General features: G+C 67.9%; 1 protein-coding gene across 7 annotated transcripts; it reads right to left on the reverse strand.

Annotated features, from left to right (window-relative positions):
- Window positions 1-986: 986 nt before the first annotated feature.
- TTC31 (tetratricopeptide repeat domain 31) lies at window positions 987-19,837 on the reverse strand. 7 transcript variants are annotated; one of them, XM_045019015.1, is made up of 18 exons: window positions 19,669-19,837; window positions 17,938-18,020; window positions 16,359-16,440; window positions 14,024-14,274; window positions 12,683-12,766; window positions 11,353-11,421; window positions 10,961-11,101; window positions 10,551-10,640; window positions 8,232-8,286; window positions 7,569-7,659; window positions 6,412-6,553; window positions 6,149-6,253; window positions 5,524-5,611; window positions 4,929-5,121; window positions 4,259-4,333; window positions 3,705-3,807; window positions 2,974-3,083; window positions 987-2,602 (listed from the first exon to the last, which is right to left on the reverse strand). In XM_045019015.1, the coding sequence occupies exons 1-18, from the start codon at window positions 19,820-19,822 to the stop codon at window positions 2,470-2,472; spliced, it is 2,049 nt and encodes a 682-aa protein (XP_044874950.1). In that variant the 5' UTR covers window positions 19,823-19,837; the 3' UTR covers window positions 987-2,469. The 7 variants fall into 7 exon arrangements, with proteins under 7 accessions (XP_044874950.1, XP_044874948.1, XP_044874949.1 ...); XM_045019013.1 differs by having other exon boundaries at window positions 10,551-10,682; XM_045019014.1 differs by having other exon boundaries at window positions 10,922-11,101.
- Window positions 19,838-20,041: the final 204 nt, after the last annotated feature.

Genomic DNA, 20,041 nt, shown 5'->3' on the forward strand with positions numbered 1-20,041 from the left:
CCTGAGAGACACTGCCTCAGCCCCACCTCTGACCCTGGGGAGGGGCACTTCCTGAGGTCTCCACGCTTTTGCTCAGGATTGTAGCTGTAGCCTGGTCTCCGCCCACCCCGCTGCTGCCCTTGCCCCCTTCCCGTGGTCCTGCCCCCGGGGGGCAGCAGTGCCTGGAAACGCCTGTACCCCAGGTGGTGCCCGCTCCTCAGATGCAGCCCAGCTGATCCAGGCCAGCGGTGCAGATCCATCTAGCACTGACCCCTCACCCAGCACAGCTCCATCTCCTGTGCAGAGCAGGGAGACAGGAGCGCTGCTTGGGGGCCTGCCCCAAGCTCCCCACGCAAGGGGCACCAAGCCAAGGGCCATGCCCACCAGTGCGATGGGAGAAGGCTCCTGGTGCAAGGGGCCCCAGCTGTGGGGCTCACAATGGCATGGGGCAGCAGGGGAGCCATGGGACTGAGCCAGCAGGACTCTCGGGTTCCTCGCCCCACTCATCCTCCAGACACGTCCCCACGGTGGGCAGCGCCTGCAGACACTGCACCGTAAGGGTTAAACAGCCCTACCCCACACTGGAGCTTGGGGGTCAGGACTGGAAGTGGAGTGTGCCCAGAGTCCACCGCTTTGGGGAGACTGTGTTCAGAGTGCAGGGAGGCTCCTGGGAAACACCCCAGAGGCCGTTCCAGCCTATCCCCTTGTCCCTTTTCACTTTGCCGTGGCTGGGGGGGGGCTGGTCCCCCGTGCCGGCTGCACCCTGTTGGGAGCCCACAGCTCCTTCCACCAGGAGCACAGGAGACGCAGACAGCCACGGCAGGCTGCGCCAGCTCTCCCAGAACAGGAGCGGCTCTGCCATGCGTGCCATGGAGAACAGCGGCACCTGCTGGCACAACCCACACAGTATGCAGAGTGGCTCCCCACACACACAGCTGCAGGAGGGGGCTCGGGGGCCATGGTGGGGGAAGCCAGCAGGGCCAGAGTGGGAAGGCGGAAGGGAGAGGGTGGGTTCTTCCATGAGTTTTATTAAGAACAATCTGTAAATCTCCAGGCAGGTACAAATCCCTGAACAAATTCCCACTGGGTGCCGAAGCCACTGCAAACCTGGGGCTGGCAGGGGGGAGAGTCTGCGGAGCCCCACCAGGGCACCGGCTCGCCTCCCCACAGCCCGGGAGCAAGGCCCACCCACTGAACGCTCTCAGGGCCATAAGAGGTCAATTTGCATCATCTCCCGCAGGCAGATCCTGGCCCCTCAGCCATGCACAGCCTGGCACCTGCCCCCAGCAGCCAGCCAGTCTCTGATCAGCAGGGCAAGGCCGGGCCCTGGTACCCAGCTGGCTTTGCACTCAGGGCTGTGGGAGACAGGTGAGGCAGAGGCCAGCCAGAGTGGGCCGGAGCCGAAGAATGGAGGCGGCACTAGGGCAGAGCGCCCCAGGGACGGTGCTGCACATGAGCGAATGGGGATCGGGGACCCGCCTGCCTGGTGCCGAGAGCACCACGTGGCAGGGGAATAAGGAGCTGGCCCAGGCCTGTGGGGCTCTGCATGGGGCGGCCCAGGTTAGCCCCGAGGGATATTCCATGAACAAAGGGAACACGTTAAAAGCCCGAGTATGTGGAACCGAGGGCGGCTCTATGGACAGGGGCCACACTCCCCACCCAGCCAGCCCCCGCAAAGAGCTACAGCAGGGTGGGCAGACTGGGTCAGGCCAATGTCCATCTAGCCCGGTGTCCTGTCTGCCAACAGGGGCCAGTGCCCAGTGCTTCAGAGGGCGCAAAGCATCGCAGCACAGACAAGCCCGAGCTGGGCAGAGTCTGTGTAACACACCCGGGGCTCAGCCAATCAGAAGGCAGGAGGCAGAGAGCATGGCTGAGGGAGGAACCTGCCCCGGGACAATTTTTGGTATGAAATAGCCATAGAAGAGCAGCCCGGGGGGTGCAGACTACAACTCCCAGCATGCCACACTGCCCCCCATCCCAACAGCTTGGCTCCAGGGCATGCTGGGAGTCGTAGTACCCATAGGCCTCACTCCATAATAAGGCAAAGGGGGCTGCAGCCAGCTCCAGTGCCCCCATAGGTGTGGGGCACAGCGCCCCCACTGGGCAATTCCAGCCCTCCCTGCCAGGAGAGGCCCAGCAATTCCCTCCAGGCCAACCAACCCGGAGGCAGCCCCTGGGAGGCCGCCCCACCCAGCCTGCATGGCTCCTTCCTAGGGGAGGGAAGCCCGCAGCCCAGCCCAGCCCAGCCAGCCAGGGTCCCGATCCACAGAGCAGCGAGACCAGCCGTACCCCAGGGGGTGACGCCCACTAGCTGGCGCTGGGTCACGGGGAGGCACCAGGCAGCAGCTGGAGGGACCTCGGGAAGGCCCAGCACTGTGGCCGTCCAGTCACTCGTGTGCCCACGAGGCAGCGTGGCCAGGCGGGAGCCAGCTGTCAGCCTGGGGACATCCGGCCTCCAGGCTCCTGCAACGACGGGGCCAGGGCAGGGCCCTAGTGCTGAGACAGCTTCTTGTCCAGCCCCTTGCTGTGGGGCAGGTGGCGGAAACGGCAGTCGGCCCCGTAGCTGCAGCCGGCGTTCCGCCAGAAATGGCACTCCAGGGTGGGGGGCACTCGCACCGGCTCCCTGCGGGGGCACACAGAGGGTCCAGAGCCTGCACACGCCTCACCAGCCCATCCCCCAAACATGCACAGCCCAGAGCTCCAGCCCCCCACCGGCAGACCTGGGGCTGGGGTGCCACTGGTGATGGCATCATGCCAAGGCAGTACCAGGCCACGGCTCCAAGCTGGCACTGGAGGGGTGGAGTGGTTCCTCCGAGCCAGAGCCAAGCAGGGCCAGGGCACCTGGAGGGGCGCTGGGCAGACCCCTCCTCAGGCCTGGGGACAGCCTTGCTTCGGCTCCTCAGCTCCATATCTCAGCAGCCCCGGAGCAGGGGGCACTGCCCACTCCTGCCCGCTGCAGGCCCCAGCACTCCCATTCCCAAGGGCAGCACCTACCTCGCCACAGGCCGCGGGGCGTTGCCAGGGCCAGCCCTCCCAGGGGCTGGCGTGGCATGGTCAGGGTGCTTCAGCTGCAGCACAAACTTGGTTCCTTCCACTTCGGCGCCCTGGGGAGAAAGGGGCCGGTCAGCACAGGTCACCCCGTGGCCAGGGCGCTCACAGCGCTGCCAAGGAGCAATGCAGGAGGGCACCATGGCACAGCAGGAGACACGCCAGCGAGGCAGGGTTCTGGGAGAACAAGGAGGCCCCAGGCTGCGGCGCAGAGGGGCCTGCGGGAGGGCAGACGAGCCCAGGCTGCTGTGACCAAGCCGGTGTCGCTGGCACAGGCCCTGTGCAGACGGCCCGGCCCGGCCTGAGCGCGGGGCACCGAGGGAGGGTTCTGCGCACCCAGAACTGGGCTCAGCACCAGGCACTGACTGGGGCAAGTCTCCATGCAGAGTACGTGCCCGGGGCAGGGGTGGGCAGTGAGTGGGGGAACGACAGAACCCAAGCGGGGCTCTGTCTTGACGGGGGAGCCTTCGGGTGGGGCCCCCAGCCAGAGAGAGGCAGGATGAGTGGGCCCCTGGGCACAGCAGGCCTGGCCCTAGGAGAGCCAAGCGCCTGCCATGACCAGTCCTGCCTGCTGCCCACCAGGCTGCATTGATGGCTGGCAGCAGTGGGGCCCTGCCAGCCTCTGCCAAGCCACATGGGCCAGTGCCCCCAGACCCTCTCCCCAGGCCTGGCCTGACCTGCAGGGCTGCGTAGGCCGCCTCCGCCGCCTCCTTCTTGGTGTAGTTGATGAAGGCGCAGTACTTCTCCGGGAGCATCCGCACCGAGTGGATGGGCCCAAACCTGCCGAGCAGACGGGGGCTCAGCCCTAGGCTCGGGGCAGCCAACACGAGGGGCTCTTGGGGCAGCCGGAGGGAGACAGCCAGCGAGGGGGCCGAGAGTGGCCGGGTTACTCCGGGGAGGGGAGGCAGACGCGCCTCAAGGCAGGCCTGGCTCCCGGCCCCCCGCTGCAGGAAGGTGCAGCCAGAGCCAGACGGGAGAGGCTCTGGCCCAGAAGGCAGCGCTCCTTGGACTGGGTGGCCCTGTGGCAACTCCAGGCATGTGGCGCTTGCTAGCCAAGGCAACGCGAGGGGGCACCCGTGGGACTGGGGCGAAGGGCCTGGAGGGGCACCAGTGTAGGGGTGGGGCCAGGGGGCCCCCCCCGCCCCACACAGCTAGGAGGTGTGTGTGTGTGTGTGTGTGTGTGTGTGTGTGTGTGTGTGTGTGTGTGTGTGTGAGAGAGAGAATCACTCACGCCTCAAAACAGCTGCGCAGCAACGTCTGGGTGATCCTGGGGGTGACGTTCCCCACCCACACAGCATACCACTCCCTGCCGAAGGCACACAGCACGGGGTCACCCAGGGAGCCAACAAGAGTATCGCCCTGCCCCACCCAACCGCCCGCCCCCCACCGCACCCCCAGGCCCAGGGCCCGCCCCTCCCCCCTCCAGGCCCACCGCCCGCGCCTCCGCCGCAACCCCAGGCCCAGCGCCCGCGCCCCCGCCGCACCCCCAGGCCCAGCGCCCACCCCTCCCCGCCTCCAGGCCCAGTGCCCGCCCCCCCCGCCGCACGACCAGGCCCAGCGCCCGCCCCTCCCCGCCTCCAGGCCCAACGCCTGCTCCCCCGCCGCACCCCCAGGCCCAGCACCCGCCCCTCCCCGCCTCCAGGCCCAACGCCCGCTCCCCCGCTGCACCCCCAGGCCCAGCGCCCGCGCCCCCCTCCGCCCCGGATCCAGCGTCTGCCCCCTTCCTGCCCCAGGGCCCACCCCTCCCCACACCCCCAGGCCCACCTGGCTCTTTGCCCAGGGCCCAGCGCCTGCCCCACCCCCAGGCCCGAGTCCCAGATTGCTCCTCAAGCATAGCCAGAGATGCACCCAGGAGACTAGCCTGTTTCCCCCCACAGCCCATCTCCCAGGCGCCCCGTTACCTGGCCTGATGCGCAGTGGCTATGGGGTGTCTGGTGCTAGCTGGGGTCTCCCTGCTGCTGGCCCGGAGCCCCTGCTGGCCTGGGCCTTTCCCTCGGCTCCGTGAGTTCGTGATGGTCACAAACCCGCTCTCCCCATCCTCGTCCCCCTCGCCGCAGCCACTGCTGCCCGGGGACCAGCTCCTGGCCTGCTCACCTGGGGGGACAGGCAGGCTGAGCACCCCCCGCTCCGCAGACACAGCGCCGGTCGGTCAGAGGCAGGGACAAGCGGGAGGCTGCTCACGAGCTGCACAGAAGACTCGGCCCCCCAGTGGGGACACTGCAGAGGGGGCAAACAGGGCTGGGGGACTGGCAGTTCAACCCTGAGCTGCCCCTCGAGCCCAAGCTGCAGCCCCCTGCTATCCCAGACCTGGGCTCCCCATCCCCCCGCAGCTCTGCCAGTGCCCCTCACTCCTGCTCCCCCAGCCAAGCTTTGCCAGTGCCCCTCAGTCCCAGCCTGCAGCGTTACTGGTTCTCCGAGGAAGACGGGGCCCAAGCCAGGTCTCCACAGGGAAGCAGAGCTCCACACCCAATGGTCCCCATGCCCCTGTGCCCTTACCAGAGCCTGCCGGCTGAGACTCCGTGGCTCCCAGCGACGGCTCCATGGGCAGGCTCCTCTCACCGCTCAAGCTGCTGAAGCCGTTCTCCTGTCGGGAGGGGAGCAGGTCAGTGGCCCAGTCCCACTCCCCTTTCCCTAGCTAGTGAGCTAGGGCTCTGATTCTGCTGACCATCACCCTGGCATCTGGGCACCTGCACATCAAATCAACCCGGGCTGGTGCAGGCGGCCTCGCAGGGAGAGGCCCCGGCCCAGTTTCCCAGCCGTGCCAGACTCCCTCGGGGATCTCCTCCTGCAGCCGGGCTCCTGGCTGCCCTAGGCTGTCACCAGGGGTCAGAGCACGGAGCCCCTTGCCTGGGGGAGAGACTGGACATGGAGGGTCCCAGCCAGAGCCCCCAGCCTGAGAGGGGTGGTGATCCCAGAGATGACGCCGGGCCCCCAGTGATGTCCCAGCAGGCCCGGCAGGCAGAGATTATTCCTGCCTCACGCTCTGTGCCCGGCTGTCCCTGCTGTGTCCCGTGCAGGGTCCCAGCCAGCCAGCCCAGCGCACTCCCGCTCAGGCCGTGCTGTGCCCACGGCTGGAGGGCCTGTCTCCCCCCCACCCCGCGTCAGCAGCAGGGCCACTCACCAGGATGAGCTGCACCTGGCAGACTTCCAGCTGGGCGGCTGCGTCGGCGTGGGAGCTGTCCAGCCGCAGCAGCTCCAGGAAGGTGCTTTTGGCCTCGGCATAGCGCTGGGGAGAGCCAGATAGAGTCACTCACTGACACCCCCACCAGGCCCAGAGCCTCCCCACTCCCCCTCACCCCCACCACCAGGGCCAGGCTCCCCCCTGCCGCACAGGGCCAGGCCCCCGCCCCCTTCCCCTGGCTCCCACCCCCCACACCCAGGTACCTTCAGCCCCATGAGGGCCTTGCCCTTGCGGAAAAAGCCTTTGGGCCAGCCGGGCAGGAGGCTCAATGCCACGTGGGCATCACTCAGGGCCTTGTCGTACTGCTGCATCCTCTCATAGCAGTACGAGCGGTTCCCGAAGAGCCTGCAGGGAGAGCGCGGTCAGCGAGCCTGCCCCAGCCCTGGCTCCCTGCTCCTGCCCCTGCCCCGAAGCGCCCGGCCGCGCTGGGCCAGTCACGGAGCCTGCCCCAGCCCTGGCTCCCTGCTCCTGCTCCTGCCCCGAAGCACCCGGCAGCGCTGGGCCAGTCACGGAGCCTGCCCCAGCCCTGGCTCCCTGCTCCTGCCCCTGCCCCGAAGCGCCCGGCCGCGCTGGGCCAGTCACGGAGCCTGCCCCAGCCCTGGCTCCCTGCTCCTGCTCCTGCCCCGAAGCACCCGGCAGCGCTGGGCCAGTCACGGAGCCTGCCCCAGCCCTGGCTCCCTGCTCCTGCCCCTGCCCCGAAGCTCCCGGCAGCGCTGGGCCAGTCACGGAGTCTGCGCCAGCCCTGGCTGCCTGCTCCTGCCCGAGCCCCGAAGCGCCCGGCAGCGCTGGGCTAGTCACGGAGCCTGCCCCAGCCCTGGCTCCCTGCTCCTGCCCCTGCCCCAAAGCTCCCGGCAGCGCTGGGCCAGTCACGGAGTCTGCGCCAGCCCTGGCTGCCTGCTCCTGCCCGAGCCCCGAAGCGCCCGGCAGCGCTGGGCCAGTCACGGAGCCTGCGCCAGCCCCGAAGCGCCCGGCAGCGCTGGGCCAGTCACGGAGCCTGCGCCAGCCCTGGCTGCCCGCTCCTGCCCCAGCCCCGAAGCGCCCGGCAGCGCTGGGCCAGTCACGGAGCCTGCGCCAGCCCCGAAGCGCCCGGCAGCGCTGGGCCAGTCACGGAGCCTGCCCCAGCCCTGGCTGCCCGCTCCTGCCCCTGCGTGGGGGCTGAGGCTGCAGCACACCGTGCAGGCCCAGAGGGAGTCGGGCTGGGGATACAGGGCCAGGGCTGGGAGGGAGCTACACGGGCTGCCAGGGAGAGCCCCCCACCCCTCCCAATGAGAAACACTCCCCCCAGCCCTGCCCCAAAAAGCACCCCCCAGAGAGGAGCAAACACCCTCGCCCCCGCCAGAGAGTGCCTGAGCACTCCTACCTGTGCTCCCGAGGGTTGAGTTTGACAGCCTCAGTGAAGAAGAGCACGGCCTCCTGGAAGCAGCCCCGCGCCGCCGCCTCGTTCCCATAGCCTGTGAGAAGGGAACAGGGCCCCCATGACAGGCACTGCGTCACTGCCCCCTGGGCAGCTCAGCCAGGCCTGCAGGGTGCCCGTGCCCGCCTGGCACCTACACGCAGATCACACTCCCCGCGAGACAAGCGGGATGCAGCGGGGAATGGGCCGTTTGCTCAGGGACAGAGGGGGGAAAACAAGGCTGGGAAGCAAAGGGCCCTGGGAAGGACTACGCCTGCTCAGGGCTGGGCTGCGGGTCGGGAGTGAGGGGCACCAGCAGAGCTGGGCGGGAGTCCAGGGCTGGGCTAGCAGGGGCTGCGGGTCGGGAGTGAGGGGCACCAGCAGAGCTGGGCGGGAGCCCAGGGCTGGGCTAGCAGGGGCTGCGGGTCGGGAGTGAGGGGCACCAGCAGAGCTGGGCGGGAGCCCAGGGCTGGGCGTCAGGACTGAGGGCCCAGTACACACAGCGAGACCAGCAGTGAGGGGGAGGGCAGGGCGGAGCCAGGTTGGCACAGGGAAGGCGGGGCCCTTTTCTGGCCCCACCCCCTTCTTTCTGGTGTGGGAAGGCCGGGCCTGTGAGGGGCGGACACTGACCTGCTAGCACTGTGCTGGGATCCACTCCACTCCCATCCTGCCCAGGCCTCGGCACCTGCCCAGGGAGCCAAGGAACAGGGTGAGGGCTGGGCTCATCCCCCGCCCCCGAGTGCTGGCAGGAGGCGAGCGTCAGGCTGGGCAGCGCGTGGCCATGGGGCCCTGCAGGGGAGAGGCAGCAGCACACCTGCAGAGCTGCCAGGCCAGCCTCCCGTCTGGGAACCCACGCTCGCCTGAGCTGGGCACAGACCAGGCGGGAACTCAGCCCCTGGCGAGAGCAGGGCCCGAGTCACCCAGCCCACCACTGCCACCGCACCACGCCTCAGGCCACGGCTGCTGACAGCGACTGGCACTGCCCCGTGCCCTGGCCTCGCCCCCGGGAGGCTGCTTTCTTCTGGCATAGGCAGGGCAGCGGGAACATTCCAGCTCCTCCTGGGGACGCGCCAGCTCCAGTTCAGACTGCAGCGAGGGGGGCCGGGTTACACCAACGCCCCCCTGCTGGCACCGGCCCCCATGGCCCCAGCATTCAAGGAACCCCTCTGACCAGTCAGTCAGTCGCACTGAGGGGGGTCTGGGGCTCCCCACCCGCCTGCCCCAGGGAGCTCTCAGGCCGAGCAGTGCTGACCACCTTGGGGTGCAGCAGTGGGAGGAGGCGGGGGCCCTTCGGAGACTTGTCTCTGCCCAGCGAACGCAGGTGGTTCCAGGCACCTCCAGGATGTTCTCAATGTCTCCAGCCCATGGGGTCGGGACACACAGCAAAGAACTGCTGTGCTCCCTACCAGGGAGGGACACAACTCAGGGGGACCTGCAAGGCTGGGGTACTGCAACGGCCGCCCCCCGCAGGGCCGCCCCAGCAGAGCCTCTGGCTTGCAGGGGAAAACCTGAAGCCTGCTACTCCCCCTGGCCACACAGGCTGCCCGGCTCACCAGGACCAGCCCGGGCAGCAGGGGACACGGACAGGGCTCTGAAGGGCAGTGTGGCACTGGCCAGACTTGTGCCCACTGCCATGGCAGCTGGGGGCAGCCGGCTCACACCCTGGCCTTTCCCCTCGGCCAGAAGGGGAAGAGGGTATTTCCTGCCCAAGCTGAAGGCTTGTGCCCCAGGCCCTGCTCCCTGGGGACGACCCACCAAGCCCTTCCCCCACCTCTGGGCCTGTGACTCACACAGGGCCCCCAGCTCTGAAAAGCGGCAGTTCCCCGTGCCAGCCACTTGCATGGCCGGCAGTTCCAGCCTCCCACCCCAGGCAGCCCAGCCCGGTTCTGCCTCCAGAGCATGGGGGTGTCTGTGTGGGCAAGGTGGTGCCCCACTGCGGCCAGGGCCCCCCAGGCAGGACAGCTCTGGGGAAGCGCAGGGAGTCGTTCAGCTGTCACTTTCCAGCGCATCGCTGCCCCATGCCGGACATCAGCGGCTCCAGTCCTGTGCTGGGAGTCCCGGGGGTGGGGACTCACACGCCCCTGCTAGCCCAGCCCGCCCCCGCAGGCACAGTTTAGCCCCCCCAGCGAGATCAGCCAGGACACAATCCACACGATGGCCCCGCCCTTCCTGCCTCACCCAGACCGCGCCCAAAGCTCCCGTGCTGGGATTCTTGGCTGGCACCTGGGCACTGAGCCCAACATCACAGTACCCGGGCTGCTCTGGCACAGCGCTGCCAGCTCTGCTAACCGTTCCCCACACGCCCCCGGGCCGGGGCCGTCCCTCTGCGAAAGCACAGCACCAAATCCCTCCACTCGGATTGCCTGACCAGGATCTGCACACTCCATAGTTCTCACCCAGCCCCGGGCCCCTGCCCTGAACTAGGCACCTGTACAATTACATGCCACGGACTGGCACCGTCCAGAGAGACACGCAGACAGAGCCACTGCCCTCAGTCGCCACAGCGCTGCCAAGGAGACCGGGCGCAGCCGGAACTGCCCCTCCTCTCCCCCGCTTCCTCAGCTGCTCCAACCCACCGGGAGCCAAGCCCAGCCGGCTGCAGGACGAGGCGCCTGAGTGCGCTGGCCAGGGTGGGGCCAACAGAGCCAGCAACTGAGCAGCCTCCGGCCCACACAGGGCCTCTGGCCTGTTCACTAGCCCAGGCTGCAGGCCGGGCTTGGAGCGATGCTGCACCGTTAGCCTGCTCTTAGCGTTAGCCAGACACCTCCCTGCCTCTGCTCCCTCCGGCTAGGGGCAGGTCACCTCGCAGGGGGCCGACGGCTCCGCCTGCGCTTGTCCTCCCGCTAGCCAGGGGGCTCCCTCCTCCCCCCACGGCTGAGACACGCTAGGGGAGGCGCCTTCACCCGGCCCGCTCAGAGGGAGGCATCAGCCCAGGAACCCAACACTCACCTCCTGCTGGGGCTTCCTGTCCGGCTCCTTGTGCTCAGCTCTGGGTGCCTTCTCCCTCCTGGGCGTCAGCGGCTTCACACCCACCTTGCGCTGCGCTTTGGAGACAAAGGTGCTGCTCAGGTCCAGCTCATCCTGGGGGAGGGGCAGAGGCGTCAGGCTGGGTGGGCAGGGACATCAATCCACAGCAGGCCAGCCCAGCGCCCTGCGGGGTGCACGACCAGCAGACACCTGGCCCCAGAGGCAGCGGGTCCCTGACCCCCAGCCAACACCGAGGCAGCTGACCCCACCCATTCCGTCTAGGCAGGCCGGGTGAGCGCCGGGCCCTGCACCAAAGCAGGACAGGACCACAGCCCAGCACACCCAAGCCTCACCTCCGTCTCCTCCTCGGTGCTCATGTCTGCACTCCTGACCTGAGCCCTGACTCCCTCCCCTCTCCTAGGAGCTGAGGCCTTGCTGGGATCTCGCCGGCAGGGGCTGGAGTCCAGGGGCCCCTTCCGCAATGACGTCACGGCGCCTTCCTCCTCCGCGTCCCCGTTCAGACAAGGTTCATTCTGCAAGGAGAGCACCAGCCTGTGAGATCAGAGCTCCACTGGCAGCTTCCCCAGGATGGCAGGGCTCTGCCACCTGGCACCCGCCCGCCCGACTCCCCTGGGAGGGGAGAGCCCAGCCCAGCGCTCGCAGGTTACAGCCCCTCCTCTTCTCAGACACACGGGAACCAAGAGTGCTGCGCCCCCGAGTCCCGCTCCCAAGGCCGGGGCGGCAGGGCAGGCTGCCCGGAGAGCCAGGCGCCCCAGCCACTTACCGACTGCAGCTCGGGCTTGGGCTTCAATTCTTGTTCGAGTTTTTCTTGCCTCTTCCGGTCTTTCTGCCTCTGGAAGCCACAGAGAAACGAGTGAGCTCCAGAGAGGTGGCACTTTCCCCAGCCAGGGGCCCTGGCCCCGCTCCCTCCTGGGGCAGGCTGCACCAGCTTCCAAATCACCACGGACACAGCCTGGGGCCGGGGGCCACCCAGCAGCCACCCCCCCACCCCAGGGCAGGCAGCCAGGGCAGCTCCTCTGGCAAGGGGAACGAGGCTGAGACAGGCTGGACGCAGGGCGGGCTGAGCTCCTGGCTTGGCGGGCTGGAGCTAGGGGCCTGCGTGTGAGAGGACTCCAGGGACGGGAGCACACGGGTACAGCCTGGCCAGCACTCCCTGTCCCACACTGACCAGAGAGTCCCTCCAATGCGTGCGATTGCTGCGTGATCCGAGAGAGACTCCCCGCCCTGGCTCCTTAGCCCAAGCTGTGACAGCCCCACACCCCGTTCAATCTACCCCCACACCCGCCCCTCTCCTATGGGGCTGCTTTACACTCATCTCCTCGAGGAGCATAAGGAGGGGACTGAGCTCGACATGGCCCTTTCCCACAGGCTGAGAGATGGAGCTGGAGAGCTCAAAACACGGGGCAACTGGGTAGCAGAGAACCAGAAGTTTCCCCTCCAGAGGGAACGCGGAGGAGGGAGCCGGCGCGCCGGGCGGGCGAACGCGGAGGAGGGAGCCGGCGCGCCGGGCGGGCGGGCGAACGCGGAGGAGGGAGCCGGCGCGCCGGGCGGGCGGGCGAACGCGGAGGAGGGAGCCGGCGCGCCGGGCGGGCGGGCGAACGCGGAGGAGGGAGCAGGCGCGCCGGGCGGGCGGGAGAACGCGGAGGAGGGAGCAGGCGCGCCGGGCGAACGCGGAGGAGGGAGCAGGCGCGCCGGGCGAACGCGGAGGAGGGAGCAGACGCGCAGGGCGAACGCGGAGGACGGAGAAGGCGCGCCGGGCGGGCGGGCGGGAGAACGCGGAGGAGGGAGCCGGCGCGCCAGGCGGGCGGGAGAACGCGGAGGAGGGAGCAGGCGCGCCGGGCGGGCGGGCGAACGCGGAGGAGGGAGCAGGCGCGCCGGGCGGGCGGGAGAACGCGGAGGAGGGAGCAGGCGCGCCGGGCGGGCGGGCGAACGCGGAGGAGGGAGCAGGCGCGCCGGGCGGGCGAACGCGGAGGAGGGAGCAGGCGCGCCGGGCGGGCGAACGCGGAGGAGGGAGCAGGCGCGCCGGGCGGGCGGGCGGGCGAACGCGGAGGAGGAAGCAGGCACGCCAGGAGAACGCAGTCCTGGGCACTCACTTTCTTCTTAAGTCTTTTCTTCTCTGCTTTCCTTTTAACTCGCTCCTCCTCAGCTACCAGCTCCTTGGCGTTCTTCTCCGCTTCCTGGGGAGAGAAGCGTGCCAGCTGGGCACAGCCCCACCCCAGCCAGCCCTGCCCAACTGGGGGCAGGGGCACACCGCTGGAACCCAGAGTCCCTACCTCCCAGGAGGTCACAGGTGATGATGAGAAGGACCCCTTCCCCCACAGGAAATCACACTGCAGGGAAAGCAGAACCAAGGTCCAGAGCAGGGAGCCTGGCAGACAGGCAGCTGAGCATGTGCTCCTGGTAGTGCCATGCTGGATCTAATAGGGGAGCGTGGCCTGTAGCTGGGCAGGCAGAGGGGTGGTGAGCAGGAGCCAGGCGGTGCTAACACCTCTGTCTGCAGCATCAGTGCGACCTTCGCTGGGACAGCGGCCCACAGCTGGGTGACAAACTGGAAAGAGCTCCGAGGATGCTCTGAGCGCTGACCGTCGCGAGAGGCTCAAGCAGCTCGGTCTATTCAGCTGAACCAAGGAAGAGCCCTGAGGGGACGAGGAGTACGTCCTCCCCGGGGAGGAGACTTCTGAGAACCCAAGGCGAGCACACAAGGGCAGGACCCATGGCTAGGAGCCGAAGCAAGCCCAGTTCAGACTAGCACCCCGTGGGACGTGTTTCAGCAGGGACGAGGTGCACTCTGTGTTCTAAGGGCACGTCTATACTACCCGCCGGATCGGCGAGTGTTCGATGTATCAGGGATTGAGTCATCGCATCTCGTGTAGACGTGATAAATCGATCCCCGAATTGACGCCTGTACTCCACCTCGGCAGGAGGAGTAAGCGGAGTCGACAGGGGAGCTGCGGCGGTCGACTCGCCGCCGTGAGGACGGCCAGGTAAGTCGAACTAAGATACTTCAACTTCAGCTATGCGAATAGCACAGCCGAAGTTGCGTATCTTAGTTCGAACCCCCCCGCCCGCCCCCCCACCAGCGTAGCCCAGGCCAAAGAGAGGCTCTTGCTCAAATGCACAAATGCCTGGGGCTGGATGCAGGAAGCCAGAGAGTGGAAGCTCTTCTCTTTTGGCTGCAAAGGCTGGGGAGTCCTTCAGACTGAACCCCCCAAGCTGTATATGGTGAGAAGGTGGGGGGGGGGATCATGCTGTAAATAAACTGCACCGGTGATTGCTGAGCCAGGTGGTCTCGGAGTGGTTTTTGGAGCAGAGCAGGGGCAGGGGCAGGAGCAAAGGGGTCCCTGCTACGCCCTGTTACACGCACCCACTGCGGGAGAGGACGGACAGCCCAGGGGAACGGAAGGGAAAGAGGATGACCCCATGGCTCTGCTCACCTCTGCGGTCACCCGCTGCCTCTGGGGCAGTTTCAGGTCCAGCAGTTGATAGTCCAGCGAGCTCTGGGGCGGGGGAGCTGGTGAGGTGTCCTTGCACAGGAAGGATTTCCTGAAGCCACAGAAGGTGCCAGGGACCGAGTCCTCGTCAGTCTTTGCATCGCATTCCTTGCTGGAATCATCCCATTTCTCCTCCTCATCCTCGTAATACTCCCCATCGTTGTCGTAGTAATAGCAGAGCTCTTCGTCCGAGTCTGCATAGGGAGAGCACAGCAGGCGCTCACCCCCACACAGCGACGGCCTGTGCTGTACCACCCCCCACCAGGTCCCAACCACACTCCAGAGAGGGTCCCCAGTGCATGACTCCACCAGCCTACACCTCCCAGGGAGCAGAGCTCTCGATGCGCCCCCTCACTCCAAACCACGTAGTCCCCAGCACTCCCCAAGCCTTGAGTGATCAGGGACGGAGCAGCCCCATCCCAAAACCAAAACACGGAAATAAACCAACTCACCCCAAACCCCTCTCCCCCGAGGGAGGAGCCTGAGATTCCATAGACCCCCAAGGCCTTCCCTATTTCTGTCAATCTGCCATGGGAGCTGCCCAGACTCTGTGGTGAAGGGCAGGGGGTGGGCTTATCAGGATGGGGCCGGAGGGGATGGGAGATTCCTGGCAGTTCAAAATCCTAGCCTAGGAGGAGCTCTCAATCTGGGGAAACTTCGTTCACAAGTCCCCCAGGGGACCGCGACACTGCAAAGAGAAACCTGCAAGGCCACATCACAGAGCCCAGTCAAAGGAGTCACTCGCAAGGCTAAAAATAGCAGTGCAAATCTTCCCACTTGGGCTGGAGCCTGGGCTCTGAAACCCAGCCAGGGGCTCGGATCCCAGCCTCCAGCCCAAGCTGGAACGTCTACATTGCTGGTTTAAGCCCTGTAGTGCAAGCCCAAGTCAGCTGAGCTGGGCTCTGGGTTTTCTCTGGAGTGTAGACGTACTCCTAGAATGTGGATGAATTTCCTCCACCGCTGGGTTTTAGCAGGGACGGGACGATCTGCTGACAGGCTCCCGCCCCATACATGCCTCCAGCCCATAGCTCTGGTCCTCTGTCTGTCTACCTCTCGTCCTGTACTCAACTGTGAGGTCTCTGGGGCTGCGACTGGGGCTGTACGTACACAGCGCCCAGCGCAACCAAGTCCTGGGCCACAACTGGGGCTGCTCGGCTCTGCCGCGATACAGGTAATGTCACGATGCAGGTGGCTGGGGAATCTCCGGGCCAGGGCGCTGACTAACAGGTGTTAGTCACTCCCCAGCCACACTCAGATTCAAACCACGCCGGGATTGGTCACAAACTGGGAGGAGAAAGAGCACCCGGCTGAGTCCTCTGCCTGTACCCTGCCGCAGTGGCCCCAGAGGCTACTCTCCCAGCATGCAGTGCTCCAAGCAGCCTGAATTGCACACTGGGAAGTGTAGTATTCCAGGGCCTTGTGTACTGGAGAATTAAAAAACAGCTACAACAGGCCCCCTTGTGGCAGCCTCATCAGAGGCAAAGGACTTCTCAGCCCATGGAGTCTGAACCCCACCCTCCACCGCAAACCTGATTCTCCCAGGGCAGGGTGAGGCACTTGGCAGAGGGCAGGGTGCATGGTTCGGAAAGAGCTTCTGGGCCAGGGCTGTGGGACTGGCCCCTCTCGGCAGCGCTGGCTTGTCCCCACGGGGTTCCCGAGCACTTTACCAAGAACATAAGAACGGCCAGACCGGGTCAGACCAAAGGTCCATCCAGCCCAGTGTCCTGTCTGCCGACAGTGGCCAGTGCCAGGTGCCCCAGAGGGAGTGAACAGAACAGGGAATCATCCAGTGATCCAGCCCCTGTCGCTCATTCCCAGCTTCTGGCAACCAGAGGCCGGGGTCACCATCCCTGCCCATCCTGGCTAACAGCCATCGATGGACCTGTCCTCCATGAACTTATCTAGGTCATTTTTGAACCCTGTTATGGTCTTGGCCTTCACAGCATCCTCTGGCAAGGAGTTCCACAGGTTGACTGTGCGTTGTGTGAAGCAATCAAACAGGGCTCATGGAAGCAGGGGTGAGAACAAGTGAGGGGCGTGAAGCCTGCCTGCAGCAGGTATACACCAGGGCCCCAAGCCCTGGGCACGGCCCCAAGCCCTGGGCACAGCCCCACCTCATACAAGCACCAGAAGTAGGTGGACTGTTAGCACGGCAGGGGTGGAGCCAGGAGGGGCTGGGGATTGCTCTGCCTGAGGAGACACGCTGCTTCCAAGAGCTTCTGACCCAACAAAGTCCAGCCAGGAAAGCCTCTGGCCTCCCCTTCCCCACCCCTCAGACCTGCTATCTCCTCGGCTTTGGCACTGTTGGGGGGGCCGTACAATTTCTCCATCATCAGCTTCTCCATTAAGTTGTTGAGATCCTAGGAGAAGGAACAACATTTAATGACTCAGGGTCACCAGCAGCCCCCACTGGGTCCCTTAGCACCTCATTGAACTCACTGCTGCACCCTCCAGTTAAAATGGGACCCAGTGGGTCCCTTAGCGCTGCCCCAGGCTCACTGCCGCGCCCTCCCGTTACAGCAGCCCCCACCGGGTCCCTTAGCACCGCCCCAGGCTCACTGCCGTGCCCTCCCATTACAGCAGCCCCCGCCGGGTCCCTTAGCACCGCCCTGGGCTCACTGCCGCGCCCCCCCCGTTACAACAGCCCCCGCCGGGTCCCTTAGTGCCGCCCCAGGCTCACTGCCGTGCCCCCCCGTTACAGCAGCCCCCGCCGGATCCCTTAGCACCGCCCTGGGCTCACTGCCGCGCCCCCCCCGTTACAACAGCCCCCGCCGGGTCCCTTAGTGCCGCCCCAGGCTCACCGCCACGCCCCCCCTGTTACAGCAGCCCCCGCCAGGTCCCTTAGCACCGCCCTGGGCTCACTGCCGCACACACCCCCGTTACAACAGCCCCTGCCGGGTCCCTTAGTGCCGCCCCGGGCTCACTGCCGTGCCCCCCCGTTACAGCAGCCCCCGCCGGTTCCCTTAGCACCGCCCTGGGCTCACTGCCGCTCCCCCCCCGTTACAACAGCCCCCGCCGGGTCCCTTAGTGCCGCCCCAGGCTCACTGCCGTGCCCCCCCGTTACAGCAGCCCCCGCCGGATCCCTTAGCACCGCCCTGGGCTCACTGCCGCACCCCCCCCGTTACAACAGCCCCCGCCGGGTCCCTTAGTGCCGCCCCAGGCTCACCGCCGGGCCCCCCCGGTTACAGCAGCCCCCGCCAGGTCCCTTAGCACCGCCCTGGGCTCACTGCCGCACACACCCCCGTTACAGCAGCCCCTGCCGGGTCCCTTCGGGCCGCCCCGGGCTCACTGCCGTGCCCCCCCGTTACAGCAGCCCCCGCCAGGTCCCTTAGCACCGCCCTGGGCTCACTGCCGCACACACCCCCGTTACAACAGCCCCCGCCGGGTCCCTTAGCACCGCCCCAGGCTCACTGCCGTGCCCCCCCGTTACAGCAGCCCCCGCCGGGTCCCTTAGCGCCGCCCTGGGCTCACTGCCGCGCCCCCCCGGGCTCACTGCCCCCGCCGGGTCCCTTAGCGCCGCCCTGGGCTCACTGCCGCACCCCCCCGTTACAGCAGCCCCTGCCGGGTCCCTTAGCGCCGCCCCAAACTCACTGCCACACACAACTTGAAGCTCTGGTCAAACCAGACAGAAAAGGCAGGAGTGAGATTCTCCCACAGCCCTGGCCCAGGCTCCCCATCCCCTCCTGCAAACCAGGCAGCCAGAGCACAGATGCCTTCCAGCCCAAGACACTCAGCAGCCATGTCTAGTTGCCCTCCCCCACCCCAGGGCTCTGGCTGGGAATGTGGGAGCCCCATGATCCCCTTGGGGGATGCACCCCACGCACTCCCTTGACGGCGGAGGGACGGCAGACACATACCTCTTCCTTGTGGTGCTCTGAGCTGGGGTCCCAGCCATACCTGGGGAGCAGGCTCAGGGGGAAGTGCCCTGGGGGGAAGGGCCCTGTAAGACAGCAGCCAAGCGAATGCGCACAGGGTCAGGCAGGCAGGCAACACACCAACCCACCAGCTCTGCAGAGAGCTGCAGCCCAAGCACCCCCGTCCCCCGCAGCCACAGAACATCCCTGCCTCAGGCCCAATGCCTCTCCTCACCGCTCGCCGGCTGGGGGGAGCGCCCCCGGGTCATGCCCCCAGGCAGCGCCGGGGGCAACAACCCTTCCCCCCCCCACGCAGAGGGTGGGTGCTCCCTCCCACGTCCCCAGCAGAACAGCCTGGGGCGCGGGAGTTACTTTCGTCCTGCAGGCCCCCAGACTCCCCACACCTCCCAACCTCCCCTTGCGCCCGGCCCCTCGGACCCCCCCCGCGCCCAGCCCCTCAGACCCCCCACTGCCTCACCCCCCCCCCCTTGCGCCCGGCCCCTCAGACCCCCCCTTGCGCCCAGCCCCTCGGACCCCCCCCGCCTCACCCCACCCTCCTGGCCCAGCTCCTCGGACCCCCCCCCGCCTCACCCCGCCCTCCTGGCCCAGCTCCTCAGACCCCCCCACTGCCTCACCCCGCCCTCCCCTTGCGCCCAGCCCCTCGGACCCCCCCCCACTGCCTCAACCCGCCCTCCTGGCCCAGCTCCTCAGACCTCCCCCACCTCCCCGCTGCGCCCAGCTCCTCAGACCCCCCCACCTCCCCGCTGCGCCCAGCCCCTCAGACCCCCCCACTGCCTCACCCCCCCGCGCCCAGCCCCTCAGACCCCCCCACTGCCTCACCCCCCCGCGCCCAGCCCCTTAGACCCCCCACGGCCTCACCCCCCCCGCGCCCAGCCCCTCAGACCCCCCCCGCTTCACCCCCCCCCGCGCCCAGCCCCTCAGACCCCCCCTTGCGCCTGGCCCCTCAGACCCCCCCTTGCGCCCGGCCCCTCAGACCCCCCCCCGCCTCCGGCCCCTCGGACCCCCCCCGCCTCACCCCGCCCTCCTGGCCCGGCCCCTCGGACCCCCCCCGCCTCACCCCGCCCTCCTGGCCCAGCTCCTCAGACCTCCCCCACCTCTCCGCTGCACCCAGCCCCTCAGACCCCCCCACTGCATCACCCCGCCGCGACCAGCCCCTCAGACCCCCCCACTGCCTCAACCCCCCGCGCCCAGCCCCTCAGACCCCCCCACTGCCTCACCCCCCCGCGCCCAGCCCCTCAGACCCCCCCACTGCCTCACCCCCCCGCGCCCAGCCCCTCAGACCCCCCCACTGCCTCACCCCCCCGCGCCCAGCCCCTCAGACCCCCCCACTGCCCTCCCCCCCCCGCGCCCAGCCCCTCAGCCCCCCCCGCTCCACCCCCCCCGCGCCCAGCCCCTCAGACCCCCCCCTGCGCCTGGCCCCTCAGACCCCCCCTGCGCCCAGCCCCTCGGACACCCCCCCAACTGCCTCAACCCGCCCTCCCCGCCCCTCAGACCCCCCCACCTCCCCGCTGTGCCCAGCCCCTCAGACCCCCCACTGCCTCACCCCCCCCCCCCGCGCCCGGCCCCTCAGACCCCCCCACTCACCGCGCTCCGGCCCCCCGGGGGCTCCCGCCTCCCCGAGTCCCGCGTTCGGCATCAGCCCAGGGAGGGGTGGCCTCCCTCCCACACCGGAAACGGTCCCCTCAGCCCACCCCACAATCCTCTGCGCCGCACCGTGAACGGAAACAGTCACAGGAGTCCGCCCTGCCGGCGGACCGGAATCTGTCGTCTGCTGACGCCATCTTTGTTCGGGGCACGACGGCACATGAGCCCTGAGCCCGCCATCTTTGTTCGGGGCACCACGGCCCGTGAGCCCTGAGCGCGCCATCTTTGTTCGGGGCACGACGGCCCGTGAGCCCTGAGCGCGCCATCTTTGTTCGGGGCACGAGAGCACGCTGGTTCCTGGGGCTCCTCGTGCGTTTGCCAAACAGCAGCTGAGGCTCTGGCAGCAGCGCTCACTGGCTGGGAGAGCCCAATCCGCCACGCTGCCAGGGCTCCCTGCACTGACACAGGGCGAGTGGCCAGGCTGGGGCAGCCCCATGGTCCA

The sequence above is a fragment of the Mauremys mutica genome, chromosome 5 (assembly GCF_020497125.1).
Source record: "Mauremys mutica isolate MM-2020 ecotype Southern chromosome 5, ASM2049712v1, whole genome shotgun sequence".
In the NCBI taxonomy this organism is placed as follows: domain Eukaryota; kingdom Metazoa; phylum Chordata; order Testudines; family Geoemydidae; genus Mauremys; species Mauremys mutica.